The sequence below is a fragment of the Podarcis filfolensis genome, assembly GCF_964270895.1.
Source record: "Podarcis filfolensis genome assembly, chromosome: 3".
Lineage (NCBI taxonomy): Eukaryota > Metazoa > Chordata > Lepidosauria > Squamata > Lacertidae > Podarcis > Podarcis filfolensis.
In genome coordinates, this window is record NC_139606.1 from 26,673,995 (window position 1) to 26,695,971 (window position 21,977).

The 21,977-nt window shown below is 39.5% G+C and overlaps 1 protein-coding gene across 4 annotated transcripts in view; it reads left to right on the forward strand.

The window, feature by feature from the left end:
• Positions 1 to 21,977, forward strand: part of SNTG2 (syntrophin gamma 2) — a 203,763-nt gene that overhangs the window by 111,306 nt on the left and 70,480 nt on the right. For all 4 annotated transcript variants that reach the window (XM_083607298.1, XM_083607296.1, XM_083607297.1 and 1 more), the window contains exon 7: positions 19,647 to 19,734. In XM_083607298.1, coding sequence (XP_083463424.1) covers positions 19,647 to 19,734 — 88 coding nt within the window. The remainder of the gene's footprint in view (positions 1 to 19,646; positions 19,735 to 21,977) is intronic.

Here is a 21,977-nt window from a genome sequence, read left to right on the forward strand (position 1 = left end):
CCTATCGGTGCCGAGATTAAGCTGAGATATGATTATCCAAATCAGCTCTGAAGCTTTTCCTAACCCTTTTTTATGCATTCTATACCTACATTTATTTTACCTTTTAAGCTTAAAGTGGAAACAACATTTCTCTCTCTAAGTAGTTATAGTCTTGTTAAATGCAATTTACAGACTTCAAGAGCAACACATCCTGCTTGGAAAAGCCAAACACTCATTTTAAAAAATGCCCCTTTAACAGCACAGTTCTGGGTATGTCTGCTCAAGCCTAAATCTCATCAAGAAATGGTCAGCCCTAGTGTTAGTTAACATTTTATTTAAAGGTAAAGGGACCCCTGACCATTAGGTCCAGTCATGACCGACTCTGGGGTTGCATCGCTCATCTCGCTTTATTGGCCAAGGGAGCCGGTGTACAGCTTCCGGGTCATGTGGCCAGCATGACTAAGCCACTTCTGGCGAACCAGAGCAGCGCACAGAAACGCCGTTTACCTTCCCACCGGAGCGGTACCTATTTATCTACTTGCACTTTGACATGCTTTTAAACTGCTAGGTTGGTAAGAGCAGGGACCAAGCAATGGGAGCTCACCCCGTCGCGGGGATTCGAACTGCCAACCTTCTGATCGGCAAGCCCTAGGCTCCGTGGTTAAACCCACAGTGCCACCTGCGTCCCTAAAGTGTAGGTACAGCTACAATTTTTTTTTAAATGCATTTTTTACAAGTTTTTACAGGTCCCTGCTCCTGCCAACCTAGCATGGAATCTGCAGTATCCAGTGATTTAAAAAGTTTGGCGTATGTGCCCTTCTTCCTGTCCTTTGATTCCTTTCATGAATGCCTAAGAGGCCTAGCCTATGTTTATTGAGGGATTCACTTCTACCATGACCTCTCCTTCTGCGCCCTGCTTTGCCCCTCTACCTATTTTGCTAATGCAAGGAGCTGTGACCTAATTACGTACTCTAGAGAAGTATAATCCTTCTCTCTGTTCACATTTGGATCACCGCTGAGCTTGTATGTCTGAAACAAATGTCACTGTTGAATCTATTCTTGTTACTTTGAACATCTCAAATACCATCCTGTTGTCTATTATAACAGCATTGTTTCATAAATATTTATTTTCGTGTTTTGGGTTCTGAACTTCAGTTATCAGCGCTCCTGATCTTACCTAATACAATTGCGCTCTTTTAGTGCACTCACTCTCCTGTACTAATTTTCACAGAATTGTGGAGGCTGTCATTCTTTAAAATGCCAGAGTTGCATACCTTCCAACATTTCTCCGATGAAAATAGGGTTGCCCCATTCCATAATGATAATTTTACTATTTATACCCCGCACATCTTATTGGGTTGCCCCAGCACTCTGGGCAGCTTCCAACATATATAAAACATAATTGAACATTAAACATTAAAAAAAAAACCTTCCCTGTACTGTACAGGACTGCCTTGAGATGGCTCAGGGGTCAGATAACTCCATACCCTCCAACATTTATCCAATGAAAATAGGGACATCCTATGGAATATACTGGGATCAAATCTGAAACTGGGACAGCTTCTCTAAATCAGGGATGTTCCTGGAAAATAGGGACACTTGGAGGGTCTTGAGTTGTGCCTTCTAGTACCTGGAAACCAGGAAACAAAACCTATTCCAAGTTTTAAATGAAATTTGCATTTGTCTATTGCAATTTCTTTCTGGTGGATTATCTGCCACTAGTATAGTATCTCTACAATGACAACCATTAATATTATTCTGAGAAGGGAAAATTACACTGCATGACATTACATTGCAAAAAGGATTAAAGAAAATCCAATAAAAGCATTTTTTGCTTCAAATCACTTCACTTGACATGGTAAGAACTTAATAACTGAACAAAAGTCATGCCGAATTCATGATAATTTTGTCACATTATAAGAAGCTAAAATGATTATAGCGACTATTAGCAAGAATTTAATTTGAAATTTTATAGGCAATGTCCCTCTATTACCCAAGTGACTTGGATGATTTTTGTGAAAGGGGACCTAAGTTAGCAATTAATGTAAGGCCCATTCTTATTTTATCATCGTTAAACCAGTAAGAATGTGTGTGGTGTCATAGTATTGAAGTGATAAACTGAGGCTGTGCAATGAAGGGAAAAAGCAGTTAATGTAGACAGTAGAATACAACAGACAGAAGAACACTCTTGTTTTTATGCATACATTTAAGAAGGGTACAAAACCGTGTCTGTCTAAAACCTGTTCTAAATCGAGTTTTTCTTAACTATGTATTTTGAGGGGGGGAGCTCAGCACTTCTTCTTCTTTCTTCTCTATCCTATGCCTGCTAAGTTCCACTTAACTTAATGGCAGCAACCCACTGGGGCTTCAAATCCACATGCGCTGTGAAAAAGTAGAAGACTCTGCTCTCATATACAGGGTTCATCGTTTTCCGTATTTCCACTGGCTACGTTGTCAGCACTGTTGAATTTCACTGAACACTGTCCTGAAAGATCCCCTAACTGCTTTTCAGAAGGTGCAAGGAGCTACAGCGAAAAGGTTAAAAACCTAGTGGGCGGCTTTTTTTGTAGAGAACTGCCATAGCTCAGTGGCAGAACACATGTTTTCCATACTGAAGGGTTCGATCCTGGAAATCATCAAGTAGGGCTACAAAATACCATTGTCTGAAAAGTCACGGAGAGTCACTGCCAGCCAGTGTAGCCAACCCCAGACTAAACAGGCCGATGGTTTGACCTGGTAGATGCTTTCAGTGCACAAAGTCTGACATTTGCTCCTGTTAAAGACCATTCCTCAATAATCTGACTTTAATTGGGCCACTCATACTTTGGATTCAAATAATTATCCCTCCCCCCCCAAAAAAAAATACCTTCTAAATGTGTCTGAACATTGAACCCATCATGCCTTTGATTATTTAGCTGGCACAGAGAGTCATATGCAAAATATTATTTATTGCATTTATTTATTACATTTATATCCCATCTTTCCTTCAAGGAAATGGGAAGACTTCTCCTACCATTTTATCCTCACAGCAACCCTAAGAGGCTGAGGGGCAGTGACTGGCCCAAGGTCACCTAGCGAGCTTCAAGGCTGAGTAGGGATTTGAACTCTGGTCTCCCAAGCTCTCTAACCACTACATCACACTGGCTCTCAAAATCAGAATCGGAATTATTATTATTTTGGGGGAGTGAAAATTAGGGAACAAATTATGTTCCTGCTGTCTTAACAGTGTTCCGTTGTCGTTTTCACTTTAAATCTTGTCAGTCTCTTGTGAGCTCAAATTAGCACAGTTCTCTCTTGCAAAAAAATTATTTGCTTCAGTGCTCATACAGAACCAACTGATCACAGTTTATCTAGCTGAAACTAACAACATCTGTTATCGCTCTCAGGAGGAGGCCCCCCCACTTCCCAAACCCCGGCAAATATTAATTTGTATCATAAGGCAATATTAACAAATATCCATTAACAACCGTTCATTTTATAGTATTCTTCCTGAAATCGACCAAGGCTTTATTTTACAGCTACATCTAACAGGTTAGCTTTGTCTGCACCCAGAGAACTGTTGGTTTGCTTCATAGCAGCTCAAGGAGCATTTGATCTTTAGGAAGCTAGTCAAAATCCATGCCCTATCCAAGCCCTTGCCAATAGGAAATGGCAACATTGCACCAGCTTTCCTTTGGTCCTGAAAGACCATTGTATGAGTGAAGGAAAGCAACATTGAAAGGACTGTCTACACCAGCCTTTCTCAACCTGTGGGTCCCCAGATGTTGTTGGACTACAACTCCCATCATCCCTAGCTAGCAAGGCCAGAGCTCAGGGATGATGGGAGTTGTAGTCCAACAACATCTGGGGGGGACCCACAGGTTGAGAGCTGCTGATCTACACCTTCATTCTTTCTTGTTTCTCAGCAGTACTATGCAAGTGCACTTTAATACACTTGTGTCATGTTGGAATTAGGAAACATTAGGTCCTGCATATGAGAGGCTAGAGCTAGAGTTCTATTTTCACCAGAGGCCACCCATCAAATTATGCCATATTATGACCTCATGATGGCAAGGCATTGGGATCTTTTACCCTGAACCTTTTAGTTGCTATATCTATATGAGGGATGGGGAATTGGTGGCTCTTCAGATGTTGCCGGACCAAAATTCCCATTATCCCTGACCGTGAGTCATGCTGGCTGGGCTGATGGGAGTCTACTAAGGTATGAATTTATTCTGTTGGTTGAAACCGCTTTTCATTTGCATTCTGATTTGATTCTCCTATTGCTTCACCTATGCTGTTTCAGTTTTGAGTGCACTCCAGAAAATGAAAAACACTCAAGAGTGAATTGGGATGTTTGTAGCTGTCCTTAGATTTAAAATGACACTTTACCATGGGGCTACCTCTGCTGAGTTTCACATCTTAACCGACTGGTAGTTAACAAGCAGTTGTTTCACCCCTCAAGGGTAAATTGCTATATGAACGTGAACTTGTCGTCAACTTTACACCAAAAGGATGGATACAGAACAGGTCTTATACACAAAGAGGAAAATATGAACTTCTGCAGAATAAGCAAGCCCTATGTGCAAGACAAACACAGTGGAAGCTGAATACAGATCTGTATTGCTACAGGAAGGGAAAGTAGGCAGGAGTTTCAGCTTTGCTTGCTGTAGACTATTGCATTCTGTAAAATACTGTACAGATTCAGGCTCAGTTGTATTAGCCACTGCATTCAGACGCAGGAGCCTTTTCAGCTACTCCTGATTCAGATGCTGCAGAGAAATAGAACTGGGTATCACCAGCATATTGATGACACCTCACTCTAAATTTCCTGGTGATTATGCCCAATAGCTTCATGTAGATTGTAAAGAGCTTGGGGGCCAAAAAAGCACTCCTCCAGTGCTACCTCCTGGAGATAAGATTGGAACCACTGCAGAACAGTTCCACCAATGCCAGTTGCCTGTAGATGGTCCGGGAGGATCCCATGGTATCAAAAGCCAATGAGAGATCTAGCGAGAGCAACAGGATCACAATCCCCAATAAAGAATATCCATCAGGGCAACCAAAGCAGATTCAGCACCAAACTGGTGATCTGTGCTGTGACCTTGAAGAACAGTAGAAGCAGCAACTGCTTCATCATAATCTAAGGCTGAAAGTGTGAGAGAAAAAGAAATTAGAAAATCAGTTGTGAGATTGGGATACAGTGGAGGTCACTTTGAGGCATGAACCATCCACAAGGACACTAACTCATCCACAGATACAAATACCCATAGGCATTGGAACTTCTTGATGCGCAGAATGTTCAGCAGAACATTCCCGGTGTTTTAAGTCTTCTTTATTCCTGCATTTTTGCAATATGCTCTGCAATTTTCATTTGTTGAAGTCTGGAGCTATAGTGACTAACAGATGAGACTTCCTAAAACTTCTAAGATATTTAAGACCTCTTAAATTTTGAGTCTGTATATTGTGTGCTATGTTGTGGCTGCTTGTAATGCCTTTGATTCCAAATATTTTCCTAATTTTTGTATTATTGTGCTTTTAATTTCTGCTTTGAAAGTTTTCAGACTAAATGGCAGGATACAGATACGTGAAATAAGCAAATGTAGCATAATAGACTTTTTCAGACCATATGGTTATATGAAGCAGGTGTGAACTAACGTATTTTTTTTTCATTCCAGAAGATTGCTTCAGGGGTGTGTGTAGAAATATTTTCAGTGTTCAAATAACCCATTTAATAAATGCATGCAAAATCTTTTTAGGGGCATGGGGCAGGGATTAAATCTGTCAACACTATTCGACTTTCTTTTCAATTGGGATAAAATAGAAGGGAAAAAAACATCATACATATATATATACTCCCCATATATAGTCCTATTCATACAAATTTCTATATAATAGTATTTCTATAGCTGACTCAATAACAATACTACAATTAAGTGGATATTGGCATCCTGTAGAAGTTTTCCCAGCTGTGTTCAAGCTTCGTGTCCATGAACTATTTTTACATGGGGCAGCCAGCCAAGGGTCTGGGCCTAATCAAAAGGATATTTCCCATGGAGTTAGCATTGTGCTGGAAGGGTAAATAATTCCACCAGGCCCTGAGCATGTGATTGGGTCATTCAAACATTCTCATAGCTACAAAAGAATTGCGCACAGCTAAATGCCTCCCACAATGGCTGGGAGAAAGTCTTACATGTGCTATTATCTCCACCCTGTGGTGTGGGGAAATTGAGAATGTCTCTATATTCTTTGAATTTGGATGAGATTCTTCTAGAGCAACAAATTACCAGGAGGCATTGTTCCCTTTAAAAGTAAACCTAGGTGGGCAACTGATTAATATGATTGGTGACAAAATGGGGCCACTGAGAAACAACAGAGAAGTATCAGCATGCTCAAGTGACAACAGAAAGAGTAAGTATAAATCAGAATGGACACATATTTCTGTGAAGTGGGTCACTGTCACGGAGGTAGTGCCTAATTCAGCGTTTCTCTTACGCCCAAGTCCCGCTCAGTAGCTAATGAATCACTTTTTCTCATTGTGTGTTAAAATACCTGATCAATAGTAGGAAGACTTTGCTGCACTAGCTCAAACTCATAAGTGAGTCAGTATATCCACATGTATGGTTCTTTGTCTTAAAAGCATGGATCAGACACATTAGGAAACCATGTGAACACTAATTGAATGCCATGGGCCAGGAGGTGGCTTTCCCTGCTGATCAGCAGCCTGAAGGAGGAGAAGTGACTCCACCTGAAGCTGATCAGCCTTCACAGAGGAGAAGGCACTGATGAGAACCAGCTGGCTCTGGCCTTTAAACAGAGCTCTCAGCTGCAGTCAAAGATTGGAAACAGCGCCTGTAATTCCCCACCTCTTCCTGCTCTCCATTTGGATTTCTTGACCTCTGGACTGGACCCTTGGCTCTGTGATCCTCTGGATTCCCTGCCTTTGTATGTGGATTCTACTCTCAGGCAAGACTTCCTAAGAGACTCTTAGCCCCTGTTTGATCAGCAACAGGACTTGGACCAGGTATGACAGTGAATGATTCTGTCTGCATCTTGGGATCAGATATTTCCCCTTTCCTTCTCTTCCTTCTTCAAATGGCAAAAGAGGTGATTGAAAACTTCACATTTATGCACGATCAAGGCACACACAACTGTGCATGTGTGCATCACCGTGAAACCAGAAAGTGGAGCAAAAATGACCCTAAAAGAGTGTGAAAATGACAGAAATGGTGTCTAGCAATCCCACAAGCCCTTGCACCGACTTTTGAGTCCTATGGACGGCTCGCGTTTGAGAAAGGAGGTATGGAGAGAGCGATTGTGGTGGAGTTTGGGGTTGGGTTTTTTTGCATTTTCAAAGGAGTTTCATAGGTTTAGAGCAGGGGGAGGCAACCTAAGGCCCATGGGCTGGATGCAGCCCAATCGCCTTCTCAATCTGGCCCACGGACGGTCCAGGAATCAGTGTGTTTTTACATGAGTAGAATGTGTTCTTTTATTTAAAATGCATCTCTGGGTTATTTGTGGGGCCTGCCTGGTGTTTTTACATGAGTAGAATGTGTCCTTTTATTTAAAATGCATCTCTGGGTTATTTATGGGGCATAGGAATTCCTTCATTATTTTTTTGAAAATATAGTCTGGCCCACCACATGGTCTGAGGGATGGTAGACTGGCCCACGGCTGAAAAAGGTTGCTGACTCCTGGTTTAGAGGGTGTTTGCAGGCTTTTTCAATGGTGTTCCCAATATATACAATTTCACTTAAACATGCAATTCCTTGGAATGTAACCCCCGTGTAAATGGGGAGTGGTCTGTACTTTTGCTTTTAAACTAACCATAATTCCCTTGTCATCTGAACTTGGAGAACTGTGATTTGTTTAAACTATGATTTGAGACATGCCAGGGTCTGAATTTATAATTGGAGATGTGTTCTCACTCATGTTGCCTTCAAGCCTCTCCTCAGGCTTGCCTGCTCAATTTCTTCCTCTCCTGTGGTATGTGAAAGAGGTGAAGAGGAAGAAATCGAGCATGCAAGCCTGAATCTTGTGTAAGCTGAATCGTTGTTTCTTATTTCATCTGATTTAGCCCAATAAGGTAAAATCTCTATTGTGTCTTCCTATTCACTATGTGACCAATACATTACTTTGCTGTGAGCTTTTTTCTTCTGTACAGTAGGGTTGCCATATTTCAGCAAGCCAAAAAGACACATTTGCTGACTTCTAACTACCAGTCACGGTGACAACTCTCATTTTAAATACTACTCCTATATGCAGGCCACAGAAGCAGCGATATATTGCTCGTAGCCATTTCTTGACTGGACCCTTAGCTCTGTGATCCTCTGGATTCCCTGCCTTTGTATGTGGATTCTACTCTCAGGCAAGACTTCCTAAGAGACTCTTAGCCACGTTCTTGAATTTCCATGACAAAATCATAATAAGAATATAGACAATTGAATTTATGTGATGGTGTCAACATGGGAAGGGAATGAGAGATCAGGAATCTGTAGTGCAAGTGAGCATTTTTGTCAATGTGTAACCTTTTTCCAACTCTACCATTCTGATTCTATGACTGCGGGGGGGAGGGAGGATTTTGAGGATCATATGGATGAATTTGAACTGAACATGAACTATGTTGTATGTGTGTGTTACATATGTGTGTGTATATACCCCCATACATATGTACAGTATATCTGACATGTGTGCACAAACCAAACCAAAATACCCAGATCTTTTGCCCAATTTTAAAAATCTGCCTCGACAGAAATTGTGACCCTGAAAAAGAGGGTGTGTCTGGGGGAAATCGGACATATGGCAACCCTACTGTGGAGCTCATAATGGAGTTTTCTAATACTTCAGTTACAAATCTTTAAACAAAAAATATGCAAAAACTAAATGCTGTTCAGTGCTCCATGCCAAGTATTCTCAGGAATATGTCTTTCCCCTTCCTTATTTAAAAATATTTAAAAATATCAAGTATGTGTCCATAAGGCTTCTAACAGTTTCCTTCCTTATGAACCAGACTGTGAAAATTTGCCCTTAGGCTTCAGCAGAACTGTTTTGTTTTCCGCTATTTCATTCATATTTGCCATTTGATGTTTAGAAGTTTCACAAACTCTTTATATTGATTAGAAAAGTATTCATTAAAATTACAGGCATCAAAAACAGCTGGTTTTGATTGGGTTGGGTGAAATGCCAATTATCTTTGTTGCGCCAAAAAGCCCCCCAACAAGGCTTATTTATTTATTTGTGGCATTTTAAAAGACCCTTCAATCAAATTTCCTGGGCCCAATACATAAAAAGAAAACATACAGCCAAATTATTAGCATTAAGTAACATCGCAATAAACTAATAAGGTAGCAAATCGCAAAGGAGCATTAAAAAAAATCAATCAAAATCAAAGCTGAAAAGTTTGGCAAAATAAGGTCTTTGGTCTTGGAAAACAACAACAACATAAGCACCAGATGAACTTCTTATTATGTTTTTGTTTTAAAAAGGGAATCTCACAACGGGTCTCCATATATTAGATCTAGTTTAGTCCTAAATCCTTTGCGTTATCTTGGCTTGGATCACAGATGCAGTGGCTGTTCATTAGCTGAATATAGATAAGTAAACAATCTGTTTCAGAGATATTATTTAAAAATTGTCAAGGTCACATTAAAGGTAGAAAAATCTTAAATAATAAAGAAGTATAACAAGCATTAAGTTAACTCTAAGTTAAAACGTTAACTTAAAAATAAAGTAAAATGCTTTCAAATTCACAGAAATCATGACCTAGTCATGTTCCCCAACTGGCTTCCTTAAGGCAACTATCTCTTTTTCCTGAGTCAAAGGCTCCTATGTCATATTGCATTAAAGTCAGCAGTGAGAGTTGTACTTTTCTCTAAGACATGAAGAAGGGTATATTCATAAAAGAATGAGATGAAGCAAGGAACATAAATGTGTTTTTCAATAAAATGTATAGTTAGCCTACTTAATACAGTAGATAGAAACCAGAGATGGTTAAGCATGCTGAAATTCAGTGAAATCAATATCGCTTAAAGTACTTGAAGGCTCTTTGAATTGTAACCATTTCCTTATTGTGTTAATCAAGTCAACAGTCCAATAAACAGTATCATGCTCTTGAGACCCACATCTCCTGCTGCCCACACTCAGAGTTTTGAATTATTCAAAAGGATGGCTGAGAAATGTGTAATAGCTAGTATCAGTAATAAAGTTTTTAGACCCACAAATGCATATTCCAAAACTGAAGATGATGTTAATGTTGAGGAGAAATAATTGGAAAGACATTTTGGAGGAATCTTAAATTACTCCAGCTTCTAGATCTTTCATAAATTCCTATAAAACATGTTATCCAGCAGGATGTTGAGCTTTATTGGGTATCATATGTATATACAAAATTTCATGTGCAATCTTCCTCTTGTGTGTTTTGGCTGCTGCAGTATTTTACAGTGTAGCACAATGAGTAGGGATGATATGTCAATTTTGGTTTGCTTAGGCTTCTCTTTTTTTTCAACCTTAAATCCATTTCTCCCCATTTTGTTGCTATATGTGAAAAACCATCAGCATTTTAGAGCCAATTTTACCCAACAAGCAAATGTTTACATGCAGTTTCCACTATAGTACACATTTTGACAAGTGTTCCCCCCCCCAATTGGCTTTTTGTGTGTGCTATTTTCACCACTATAGTCATTTTATGTATGCATCCCCCTAAAATATGCATTTTTTGTAAACGTTACTTGTTTTGGTTGGTGACCAGTGTAGCAAAATTAAGTTTAAAATTTTGGAGGACAGTTGTTTTTCAGTTCCCATATTGTTGTGGGAAGTGTAAATTTGATAGATTCAATTTCAAATGAGACCTGAACTGAATATCTCCCCATCTCTATAGTGAGTGGGTCCATAATGTGTTACTGTCTGGTTTTCTGCAAACAAAATATTTATTTCATAAAATTTATATGCCGCTTGATTGTAAAAAAAACCTCAAAGCAGTTTACAGAAAGAAGAATAAGAATAAATATGTTGAGACTGCAGGAAGTGAGGAGGAATTAAAGAACCTTTTAATGAGGGTGAAAGAGGAGAGCACGAAATATGGTCTGAAGCTCAACATCAAAAAAACTAAGGCCATGGCCACTGGTCCCATCACCTTCTGGCAAATAGAAGCAGAAGAAATGGAGGCAGTGAGAGATTTTACTTTCTTGGGCTCTATGATCACTGTAGTTGGTGACAGCAGTCACGAAATTAAAAGACACCTGCTTCTTGGGAGAAAAGCAATGACAAACCTAGACAGCATCTTAAAAAGCAGAGACATCACCTTGCCAACAAAGGCCTGTATAGTTAAAGCTATGGTTTCCCCAGTAGTGATGTATGGAAGTGAGAGCTGGACCATAAAGAAGGCTGATCGCCAAAGAATTGATGCTTTTGAATTATGGTGCTGGAGGAGACTCTTGAGAGTCCTATGGACTGCAATAAGATCAAACCTATCCATTCTTAAGGAAATCAGCCCTGAGTGCTCACTGGAAGGACAGATCGTGAAGCTGAGGCTCCAATACTTTGGCCACCTCATGAGAAGAGAAGGCTCCCTGGAAAAGACCCTGATGTTGGGAAAGATTGAGGGCACAAGGAGAAGGGGACGATAGAGGACGAGATGGTTGGACAGCGTTCTCAAAGCTACCAGTATGAGTTTGACCAAACTGCGGGAGGCAGTGGAAGACAGGAGTGCCTGGCGTGCTCTTGTCCATGGCGACACGACTAAACAACAACACAAAATCAGGAGTTGCGTGTAATGTAAATAGTACAATTTTACCTCTGTGCTTTCATGCTGATAGCAACCCGCCAAAAGGGCAACTGATGATGAGAGAAGGACAATGATCCATGAGTGGTCCAAGACAGTCAGCAAAGGAATTTCTTTATTTACCTGAAATAATATTTATCCCACTTTTCCCATCTCTCGGAGACCGCCAAGGCAACAAAAAAATAAGGCAATGAAACAATGCTACTGGAAAAAAAAAAGATTGTGTTTAATAAAGGGGAGGCTGCAGAGAGATAAGCAGCAAAGGGGAGCTCATCTGTTTAATCAATAATAGTGGAATTATTCCACTTTTTGCATTGCCAATGATTAAGGAAAGGCAAGCTTTATACACAGGTATCACCTGAGTTTGGCCTCAAATATTCCTCACTTTCTTCTCTTCCAAAAGAACAGATGAACCAGATAGGGAACGTCTTTCCAATAGAGGCCTACCTGGCACTGCCCGCCTGTCAACACACTGTAATGATTTGGCTGTTTGGACGGGCCTTTGGGCTTCATGAGAATTGATTCTTTAGAGCTATCCATTTGCTATTTGTTGCCATGGTTATGCATTTCGCCACTGAACTTTTAAATGACTGCCATTGTTCTATTATTACTTTTACTGTTTTGCATTTCCCATTCAGAACATATAAATAGGGTCCTACACAAAATTCACCCTGATTTTTTTATATATAAAATGTGATTCATAAATGAATAATAACAACAAACGTTGCTGTCACTCATCTGGGAGATTTAACAAATTGATAATTATACAGATAATAAGACAGAAGAAGAGAAGAGATACCTCCCAACCCCTAGCTTGTGCTGCCTATTTTTCCTCTTCTAAATACTACTACTAATGCCAAATAGAATGCCTTTTCCATTTTCCCCAGCAGTCTTTGCCCACCATCTGGAGTTAATTCTACCTATTTCTGTATTGTGAGAAGCAGGTTATTTTATTTATAACACAACCCACAGCTTCCAAGTTCATCTTGTGGTCTTTTATACCTTGCCTTTATTGCACTGCTTACTGCTAGAGAAAGTGAGACTTCTTCCTTCCCAGTAATCTGTGTCTAACTCCTTCCATATCTCTCAGTTCCATGGAAAACATGGTGATACTGGCAGCACATGCAAGGTAGCCATCTTGGAAGAGGATGGCCAAGCTGGCAAGGCAAATGATTATTCAGGGAATCTGCGTGACCTGACCATTATTATAGCCTGTAATTTATAGGTGTGTTATTAGACGTCTTCTTGTATTCTCACAGCAGCGGTCTTAAATTAACTGTTTGTGTTAGTGCTTATGTTTAACAGCAGCCAAGTATTATAATTAAGTGAAGCAAAACAAGTGGCCACTTAACCCTCGTCCAGTGGATCTAAGTAGAGATGAGACCTCCTTGGAAGAAAACTAGAACTTTATTTGTTTACATTCAATGAAGTTACAGCTTAATGGTTGCTTTTGAAAGGCACAACACCTTGTTTCAAGCAAACGGTCTTTGTAGAGATATTTAAGATCTTTCTTAACTTCAGGCTTTAAAGCTGTCACTGGACACATAAATTCTTTCTAGCATGGATGTTGCCTTACACTACCCATAAAACAGTCCCAGACCCTTCTAGAATCCTAATGGTCCCCTCAGGTAAATAGAACCTATCTCAAACTGAGAGCCAATTCACTATCTGTCCCCACTGACAGATAATTCCTATAGGAATCTATTCAGTTAGTCAGAGTCCCCTGCCCACGTATGTCTAATCTCAGCATCTAACTTGAATTCAACTCTTTCTCTCTCTCTCCCTCTTCCTCCCCCTCCCTCCCTCCTGGTTGACTGACCAACTTGCTATCTCTCCCTGGTTGGCAGACCTCATCAGGAGGCAGACCCAGGACCTGTCCATCACAGTGGGCATCATAGCCATCAGAGATATGGTTGCAACACTCCAAAATAAAAACCTTTCATACTGACTAAATAAGCATACTCCTCTTTACTGCTTATCTATGTTCAGCCTTTCCTTCACCCCACACTCACTCATCCTCTTTCTTTGTATGTCATTGTTTCGTAGTGTTCTTTTCCTATTCAGCACATACAAATGGGTCGACGCAACATGATTGGGTTCGGATTTGAAAATAGCATAATGCAGTTTAACTGTTATGTCTAGACAGCAGAGTGTGAAATGGGACGTAACTTTGTTGGTTTTTCCTATATTCTGCAGCAGACAGCATCATTGATTTTATTGGAAGAAGTTTGTGTGTGTGTGTGTTTAATATTTAAGGCTGTAAGTGTTTGGAGCAACCTGTGCTAGTCACAGCTGAACAAGAGATTGCTGTTCACTGCTTGCCAGCCTGCAAAGCTGATGTAGGCATTTGTTCTCTCAGGCCCTACCAATCATTCAACTTTGAAGCTACCTAATTGCTGCTGGCACTTTCAATGGAAAGGGATGTGCCGTGGTGAGAGGAGCAATTCATTTCTTTATGGACTACCTTGGTTAATAGTATCCTTAGCAAGAGATCACAATTCTCTCTTGATTTATAATAAGAAATAAACTGACTCTTTATGATCCAGAGGTTAATTAGGCTCATCATTAGTCAGTGCTTTAGGACATGTTATCTTTCAGAAGCTGACAAAGGCGGACGGAACTATGGTGTTATCCAAGGAAGGCTACAACTTATTGGAGCATATTGTCCAGCAGCCAGCTATTTCCCTTTCTGATATACAGCCTCATCAACCTAGTTTAAAGTCCAGAGCAGTTCAGTGAGCTGGGATCTGAGTTAAGTCTATCTTTCCTTAAAATACCATGGGTTTGTAGCCAGTGTTGTATGAGCTGTGGACTTAGCAATGAACAAATGTCAGGTAACTTGGTGCAGAAGTAAACTGATTGATTCACCCCTAATCTCCGTGTTAGAGAACTGCACATTCATCTAGGAATCACCACAAAGGAATAGTACAGAAAGTGGTACAGGACATGGCAATATGGAATACTCCAGCTCTAGCCATGCCTTCACATCTTTCCTCAGCTTAGTGAAAAATGAATGGGCCTCTGCATACACTGAGCACTTTGTGATTGCCTGCAACTAAGTCCTACAACTGATTTGTAAAAAGGAATGGGAATATATTAGGGTAATGTGTTTTTTCTATTGGCATAAAGGTTGCTTTTCAGAAGAATCATCAGAACAACACTTCAAAAGAGAAATCAGTCCGGAATGTAGCAACATCCGTTCCATATTTGGTGTTTCCTTTTTCGTTTTCACTGTAATTTCTTGCTGCAGTATTTTTAGGGGTGGAAGAACCTTGTCTTTTATTTCTCCCCTACTCAGAGCATACCAAAGCACCAACAGAATGCACAAACTTAACTGCATCTTTGTTTATATATTGAATTTGTGTTAAAAGCTTCTGTTGCCATAAAGCATCTATTATTTAACGACCTTCTGTATCATTAATTCTTTCCTGTAGCAACAGAAATTGATTTCCTTCCACTTTCAGAATGTGAAGATCTGTTTGGCCTGCCTTTTAGCCATCACGTGTGACTCTAAACTAACACCCTATAAGATGGTGAAAAACCAGCAGCTTTTAATAAATAACATGTTGGTAGCTTTTGTTGGAACCTACATTATTTCCTTTTTATTTAAAGGTGCACTCCTATATACACTTAACTGGGAGTAAGTCCTGTTGAACTCAAAGGATTGCACAGTTATTGGATATGTTTTTAGTTTAATTAAAATTTGTTACACATTGAAGAGTAAAAACATTACGGTGGCATAAACTTTCATGGGCCTGAACCCATTTTGTCAGATGAATGAAATCTTTATTGGCCTATAACAATGCACAAGGAAGGTGCTTGCCATTTTCACACAGAGTCAAGTGCAGAGAAGGTCCAGTGGGAAAAGATAAGAAATAAAATTGCAATGGATCCAGTCGAATCCATTGGCAAAGCAAATGCACACTGATGATTACTTTTGGTAATGAGCTAGCCTTTCTCAGTCTCTGTTCAGTCCAGTCCTGTTGGTGTCATATCTACAAACTTTGTGGCTTCACTCTGAAAAAAAACCCCATATGTCACAATTTATTATTATAATATGTTTAGGGTGCTGTGAGATCATTCTTTGCATTCACATTTATCAACTTGCCATTATTCCAAGGAGCTTACAGTGGACACATCAAGGTTAGAAAACTTCGGTCACTCCAGATGTTCCTGGATGAATTGATCATTCCTGACCATTGATTATGTTGGCTGATGGGAGCTGAAGCCCAACAACAGTCAAAGAGCCACAGATTCTTTATCCATGGTGGACTGGGTTCTTTCCACATGGCTCGCATTTCTTCAGATCACATGGCATTACATGCTTTTGCTCCTTTGAGAGTGGTGATCGATCCTTTTATCCCTGTATCTATCCCAATCTTTGACACAAATAGGTTTTAGGGGTTCGTCATGTTCGTTTTTCTCTGGCAACCTCTATTTGTCAGCCCCAACTTCCACTTTGCTACTATGAAGAGGGGTGTCAACAGAGTCATTTTGGAAGAGATAGGTGCTGGCCAGGCTAAGGGATGCTTAACCCTTCTCCTACGCACTTTGTTTCCACCGCTTCTCTGACACTTTCCCCACTCAGAGTTCAAGTTCCATGTTTGTGACAGAAAGTTGAATGAAACATCATCCAGATTCATGATAAACCAATATTCTAGTCTCTCCAGAGGGAACACCAGGGCTAAGAACACAGTAAATATTCCTAAGATGACCAGGTTTGCTGACCATCCAAATATGCTATGGTCATTGGATGCATCAGGGTCAATAGCTACCAAATAATTAGGGTCAGAGCATTATGCTTATAATTTGAAAATACTGCATATTGACCTCTTTTTAAACGAATATAGAGTTATGTTTATTAATGCTGCTTATACAGAACAGAGGTTGCAAATGATAAAAAAGAACTCTTCTCTATTAACTGATAAAATTGGAATGAGTGACATGATTTGCCATAAAATCATAACTCGTTGCTATAGCATACTAACAGGATTTCCCTCCTCCATTATTACAATAGTCTTGATTATTCAACAAATGATCTGGAGAGCAATTGTGAGTCCATTTACTCTTTCAGAATTAGAAACAGTTTTGTCAAAAACTTAAAAGCATCAGATGCAGCTTTGAAAGCTTCACTATCATGCAGATTAGTAGATAGGGGGCAAAGTGATTAGCTGATGTGGCTAGTCTGGAAAGAAGACATCAATTCATTCCAGACCCTAAAGTGGATATTAATAGAGTTCAGGAAGGCATGTTTGCCACCCTGAAAAGGATTAGGAAATAAATACCTTCTCATTTAAACATGGGCAAAAACTCAACTTACAATTTTGTTAACCTCTACATAGAATATTTTACACCAAATTGAATGTGTGTGTGTGTGTGTGTGTGTGTGTGTGTGTGTGTGTAGTATATACATGTTTATATATACACTATATATATAAAATTATCATTGGCATTGTCCAGAAGAGAGCATTTTGGAAACAAATAATTTTATTTCTTAATATAATTGAAAATGATATCCCGGACAAACAGCACTTAAGAGATAAGGTAATAACCTCTTTTGAAGTTATGGGAGGTTTTGGTGGCTCAAGTCTGAATCAGACACCACATCTGGTATGAAGAATGGATCCTTTCCTCCCCTCTGCTTTGATCAGTGTTTCCCAAAGTGGGCAATACCGCCCCCCTGAGGGGGTGCTGGAATGATCCAGAGGGCTGTAGTAGCCTCAGGTGCAATTGGGGGCTTTGAATAAAAATAAGGGGGCAGTGGAAACATAAAGAAGAGAAGAAAATTTTGAAAAACTGTTTCTACATGTTTCATCTGTTGTGTAATGACGTTTACCACCAAGTCAGGCACTGTTGTGGGTTGGTGACAACGGCTCCCCTGGATCCAATGATTGTGCTGCAGGCAAGGGGGTTTTCCGGGCTTGGATGAACCCTTTTCAGCTTCACTCAGGCCCAGGAAGTGGATCACAGCTTGCCCTGGGGCAGATCAGGCTATTACTCTGAGTAAACATATATAGGATTGAGCTTCTTGTTAACTTGTTTTTCAAGAAGTTGTAGGTAGAAATACAGATAACATAAAAGAATGCAAATTTGTCACTGCATCTTTCTGTTCGCTTAAAGAAGGTAGATTTCCAGGGTGTGCTGAGTATTTATTTTTCTGAAAAGGGAAGGATAGGCCAAATGAGTTTGTGAACCTCTGGGTTAGATTACTTGGCAGTTGTGGTTTCAGAGAGGGCTCTTGACCTATTGGTAAATCTCATGTTTTGTACATAGAAGGGCCAGGATTCAGACCCTGGCCATTTTCAGTTAAAGGTGTTGGAGTAACTGGACATGAGGAGGGGTTAATTTTCTTCATGGATGTAAATCACTCCAAAGATAAGCTGATCGCAGGTGCAACGTCAGTCAAGCCAGTTGCTATGGTAATGGCCCAGTCTCCAAATATATCTGTGATTGATGCATGTCAGCTCAGTAGTGTGTCTGTTAACCTATAGTTAGTTTGTATGTTAGTTGATGTTGACATATTGAATTGCTGGAGTTTATTTGGAGCAATGGCGATACTTTGTACTTGTATGTATCTGTATATATCTGTGTCTGCAAAAGTCTACAATATATATATATATATATCTACATCCAGAACTGTTTCACTGAGACTTGTCTTCTGCAACATTAAACTCTTCTGTGTGGTGACTGGTATTGGAAGCAACTTTCATTGTGTGGGTATCTCACCTGAGACTCCCATCAAATGGATTTCAAGTAGCAGGACTAGAAAAGCTCTCTGCTTTAGAGAACAGTCAATCAAAATAGAGAATTTGTGGCTAGTTCAACCATGAGGTATATCCCTCACTTTATATCTCCTGGCATGTGCAAAAACAAGTTATGATACTACTAAGCTGATGGAGAACGTAACATTGATCACGGAGTTCAGCACAGAGTTTCAATGGCCCTTACATTATAGATATCACACTGCAAGAACCAGATATTGCATTTCTCTAGTCATTACCTTTTAGTGGTAATAATATCAGTTAATGATATGGTGTGATAGACTGGAAGATGATGCAATGAAACCATTGTGGAATCTAGCATGTCTGTACTTAAACTCAATTACTTTATAAATAATTCTGTGTGCTAGGATTCCAGATCTTCTTCCCATTGTAGCTGATCAAAGTAAATATACCACTTTTTCCATTTAAGATTGGCACCTAGGCATGCTCATGTTTCTTCACCCCCCCCCCCAAATTTTCATTGGGTAGATAATTCCAGATATTTATTGATGTGTAGATGGCAATAGTAGTGGTGAACATGTTTCACTAGACATAGGTTGCAAATTGTCTGTGGTTCTTAGATAATGCATGCCTTGATAAACTCCCATTCAGATTACTCTTATACACTCTCAGGGGTTACATGAAGACACTCCTGTTCCAAATGACATTTGCTGGCACTTAAATAATACTAATTAGGCCATAAAGAACATAATTTCCACAACGCAGCAAGTTAAGATTGTTGATTTGCATGGAAGAGATAAGCATTTGTTTAATTTCCTCCCCTCCACTACCAGTTTGAAATATAGGAGATTATTAAGTATTTAACTTTGATTGGGTTGTGCTTTAATTGTATTATCAGAATTGTATTTGAAGGATGTCATTCCTACTCAGCCACCTTGCATTATGCAAACACAGCTCCCTCTTTAAATTTAATTTTTTCAGACTCTCCAGCTATTGTAGATATTCTTTTCTTTGTCATTTATATTTTTGTGGTCTAACTCGCAATATATTCTTCATTCCAGCAGCAAGCATGAATATTGGATTCCTGACAAAACTACGAAGATGTGGCTTTTTTGATGTACACTATTTTGCTCTCTGTGGCTGGTTCTTCTTTGGTATAAAGTAGCTGTTATTTGTCACACTGACAGGTGCATCTACTGCGAAATGCTGGCGATGAAGTTACCATCACTGTTCAGTACCTCAGGGAAGCTCCATCATTTCTAAAGCTCCCATTGGGTAAGGGAAAATTAATGGATCTGAGCAAAACACTTTCCTCCCTGCGATATTTCTCATAACAAGCAGATAGTTGCGCACAAACAATATTTCATTCATGAATGCTTCAGTTCAGGAAAGATTCTATATGGAAATGCTATATTATTTAATGTTTATATATATTTAGGCATGCATGCAAGCCACTTTCCTGTGATACATGTATGAATATTGTAACCCACATGGGCAGGGCTGGTGTTATGGATCTTTCTCACCCAATCACTGGTCCCTAAGAGGAAGAGCAGTATGATTGGATAGGAAAGACTCGGAAGATAAGCCCCACCTATGTAATAACAGTAGTTATAAACATAGCACAGCCACGTGGGCCGTTGCCCACTCCTGCACACATGCAAAGAATCAGGTTACTGCGATTTTCTGTGTGCTTTTGAAACTAACAGGAGTTATCTGCATATAGCTGAGCTCAATGTAATTATTGCATCAAACTTGTGGTTGTTTTTTTAACAAGTATGTTCTAAGAATCATAATCATTCTGTTAAATTGCAGCCAGGTTGCCATGTCAGCTATTTAAAAATGGTTCAGAATTTGATTTGTGCAGGAAGTTTCTTAGACTAGAGCTCACTAATTAGCTTTCACTGCCAAAGACTGGGAAGCTTATGAAAACAAAGAAGGTAAAAATACTGCAGTGTGTAGGCAGCGTGTACCCATAAATTCCTGATTCAACTGAAAGTAGTCAAAAGCAGACTATTGGGAAAAGTTCCGTCATACCCACTGTCATAGAGAGCGAGGGAGAGAGATAACCTTCTCAGGCATATGTGTGAAACGTGTACAGGTCCTTAGACCAGAAAAGCCCTACTACTCATTGTGGGTGATGTATATATAAATTTATAGTCAGCAATCCAGGAAAGTATAGAAATTAGGGATCCAATATAGATTTTAATGAGGCTAATGGTGTAATGTGCAAGTGGAAATGCTGATCTTAGTTATTGGCATATAAATATGTGGTAAGATGATCCCCAAGTTTAAGGAGTGGTGGCAATAAATATTTTGTTTTACAGTTATCTGTTGGACTCTAGGATTTTTGATTCTGGGATCTGTTAATACATTTTAAGAAACAGTGTTTTTAAGTTGTTGTTTTATTTCTATCGTTGTGGTCTTGAAGTGTCTTTCATTGGAAGTAAGGTCCTTTGACCAAGTAAATGATCTTTGGATCTCAGCCAAACATGGGCAGTTTGGTGGAGCACCTAAGCTCTGGTTGGTTGAGTCACTGCTGTTTACCAGTATCTAGATGGGGAGGAGGGAGGCAGTGACGAGGTGGGCATGGTGCAAGTGTGGAGCCAATCTAGCACCACTGATCTCACCCAAAATTGGGTACGTCTAAGATAAATTCAGTATTTACTTCAATGCATGCACAATCCATCAAGAGGAACACATCCCACTAGCCATGTGTGCTCTCTACCCGGAAGTAGAGTACAAAAACAGGACAGTTGCCAAACACAGTATCAGCCCTGTAGGCTGGATTGGGTTTTTGGGTCATAAGTCATATATTTTTGGTTTATGTGGCTTTTTTTTAAAAAAAAAATATCAACAGATGAAGAAACTGATTGATTGCTAAGTTTATTTGTGTTTAGCAATAAACTGTAGCTGTATCAAAGTCATTAGGAGAGAGAAGATACTTAAAGTTAAAACTGAGAGTATCACCCAGCCAGAAAGAAGGATGGAGGCAGATGTGTGCATGTTAAGATGGAAACAGTTTAGCATCTAAGACTGTCGAGATTCTAGATTTTTTTCCAGATCATTCTCTGCTTCATGTTGATTAGAGGTGTGAATATTATTATTATTTTTTGTAAATGTCAGGATTGTGAGGTGATCTGAGAACTACTTGAAGGGTGATGTCATGTCTTATCACCACTGCTATTATTGCTTGGAAAATTGAAGTATTTTTTATTGCAAGCAGCTTATTTAGAAAAAAAGATTCTAAGTTCACTCTCTGTAAATGAAATACATCACTAGATTTTTTTATTACTTAAGCCACTCTATCTAACAATGAATAAGAAAAAAAATAATTTTTGGTGTCAGGGGTTTAGCAAGGGAAAACCAACTTTCAAAACAATATAATTTGGAGTTTATAATATGAATGCAATTGAGATGGTTTTAAAGAAGGGATTTTAAAAAGTTTTAAGGAAGTCTATTTTGATGCCCTTCTTCTCTCTCCCACAAGTCTGTGTATGTATGAGAGTGAGAGAGATGCT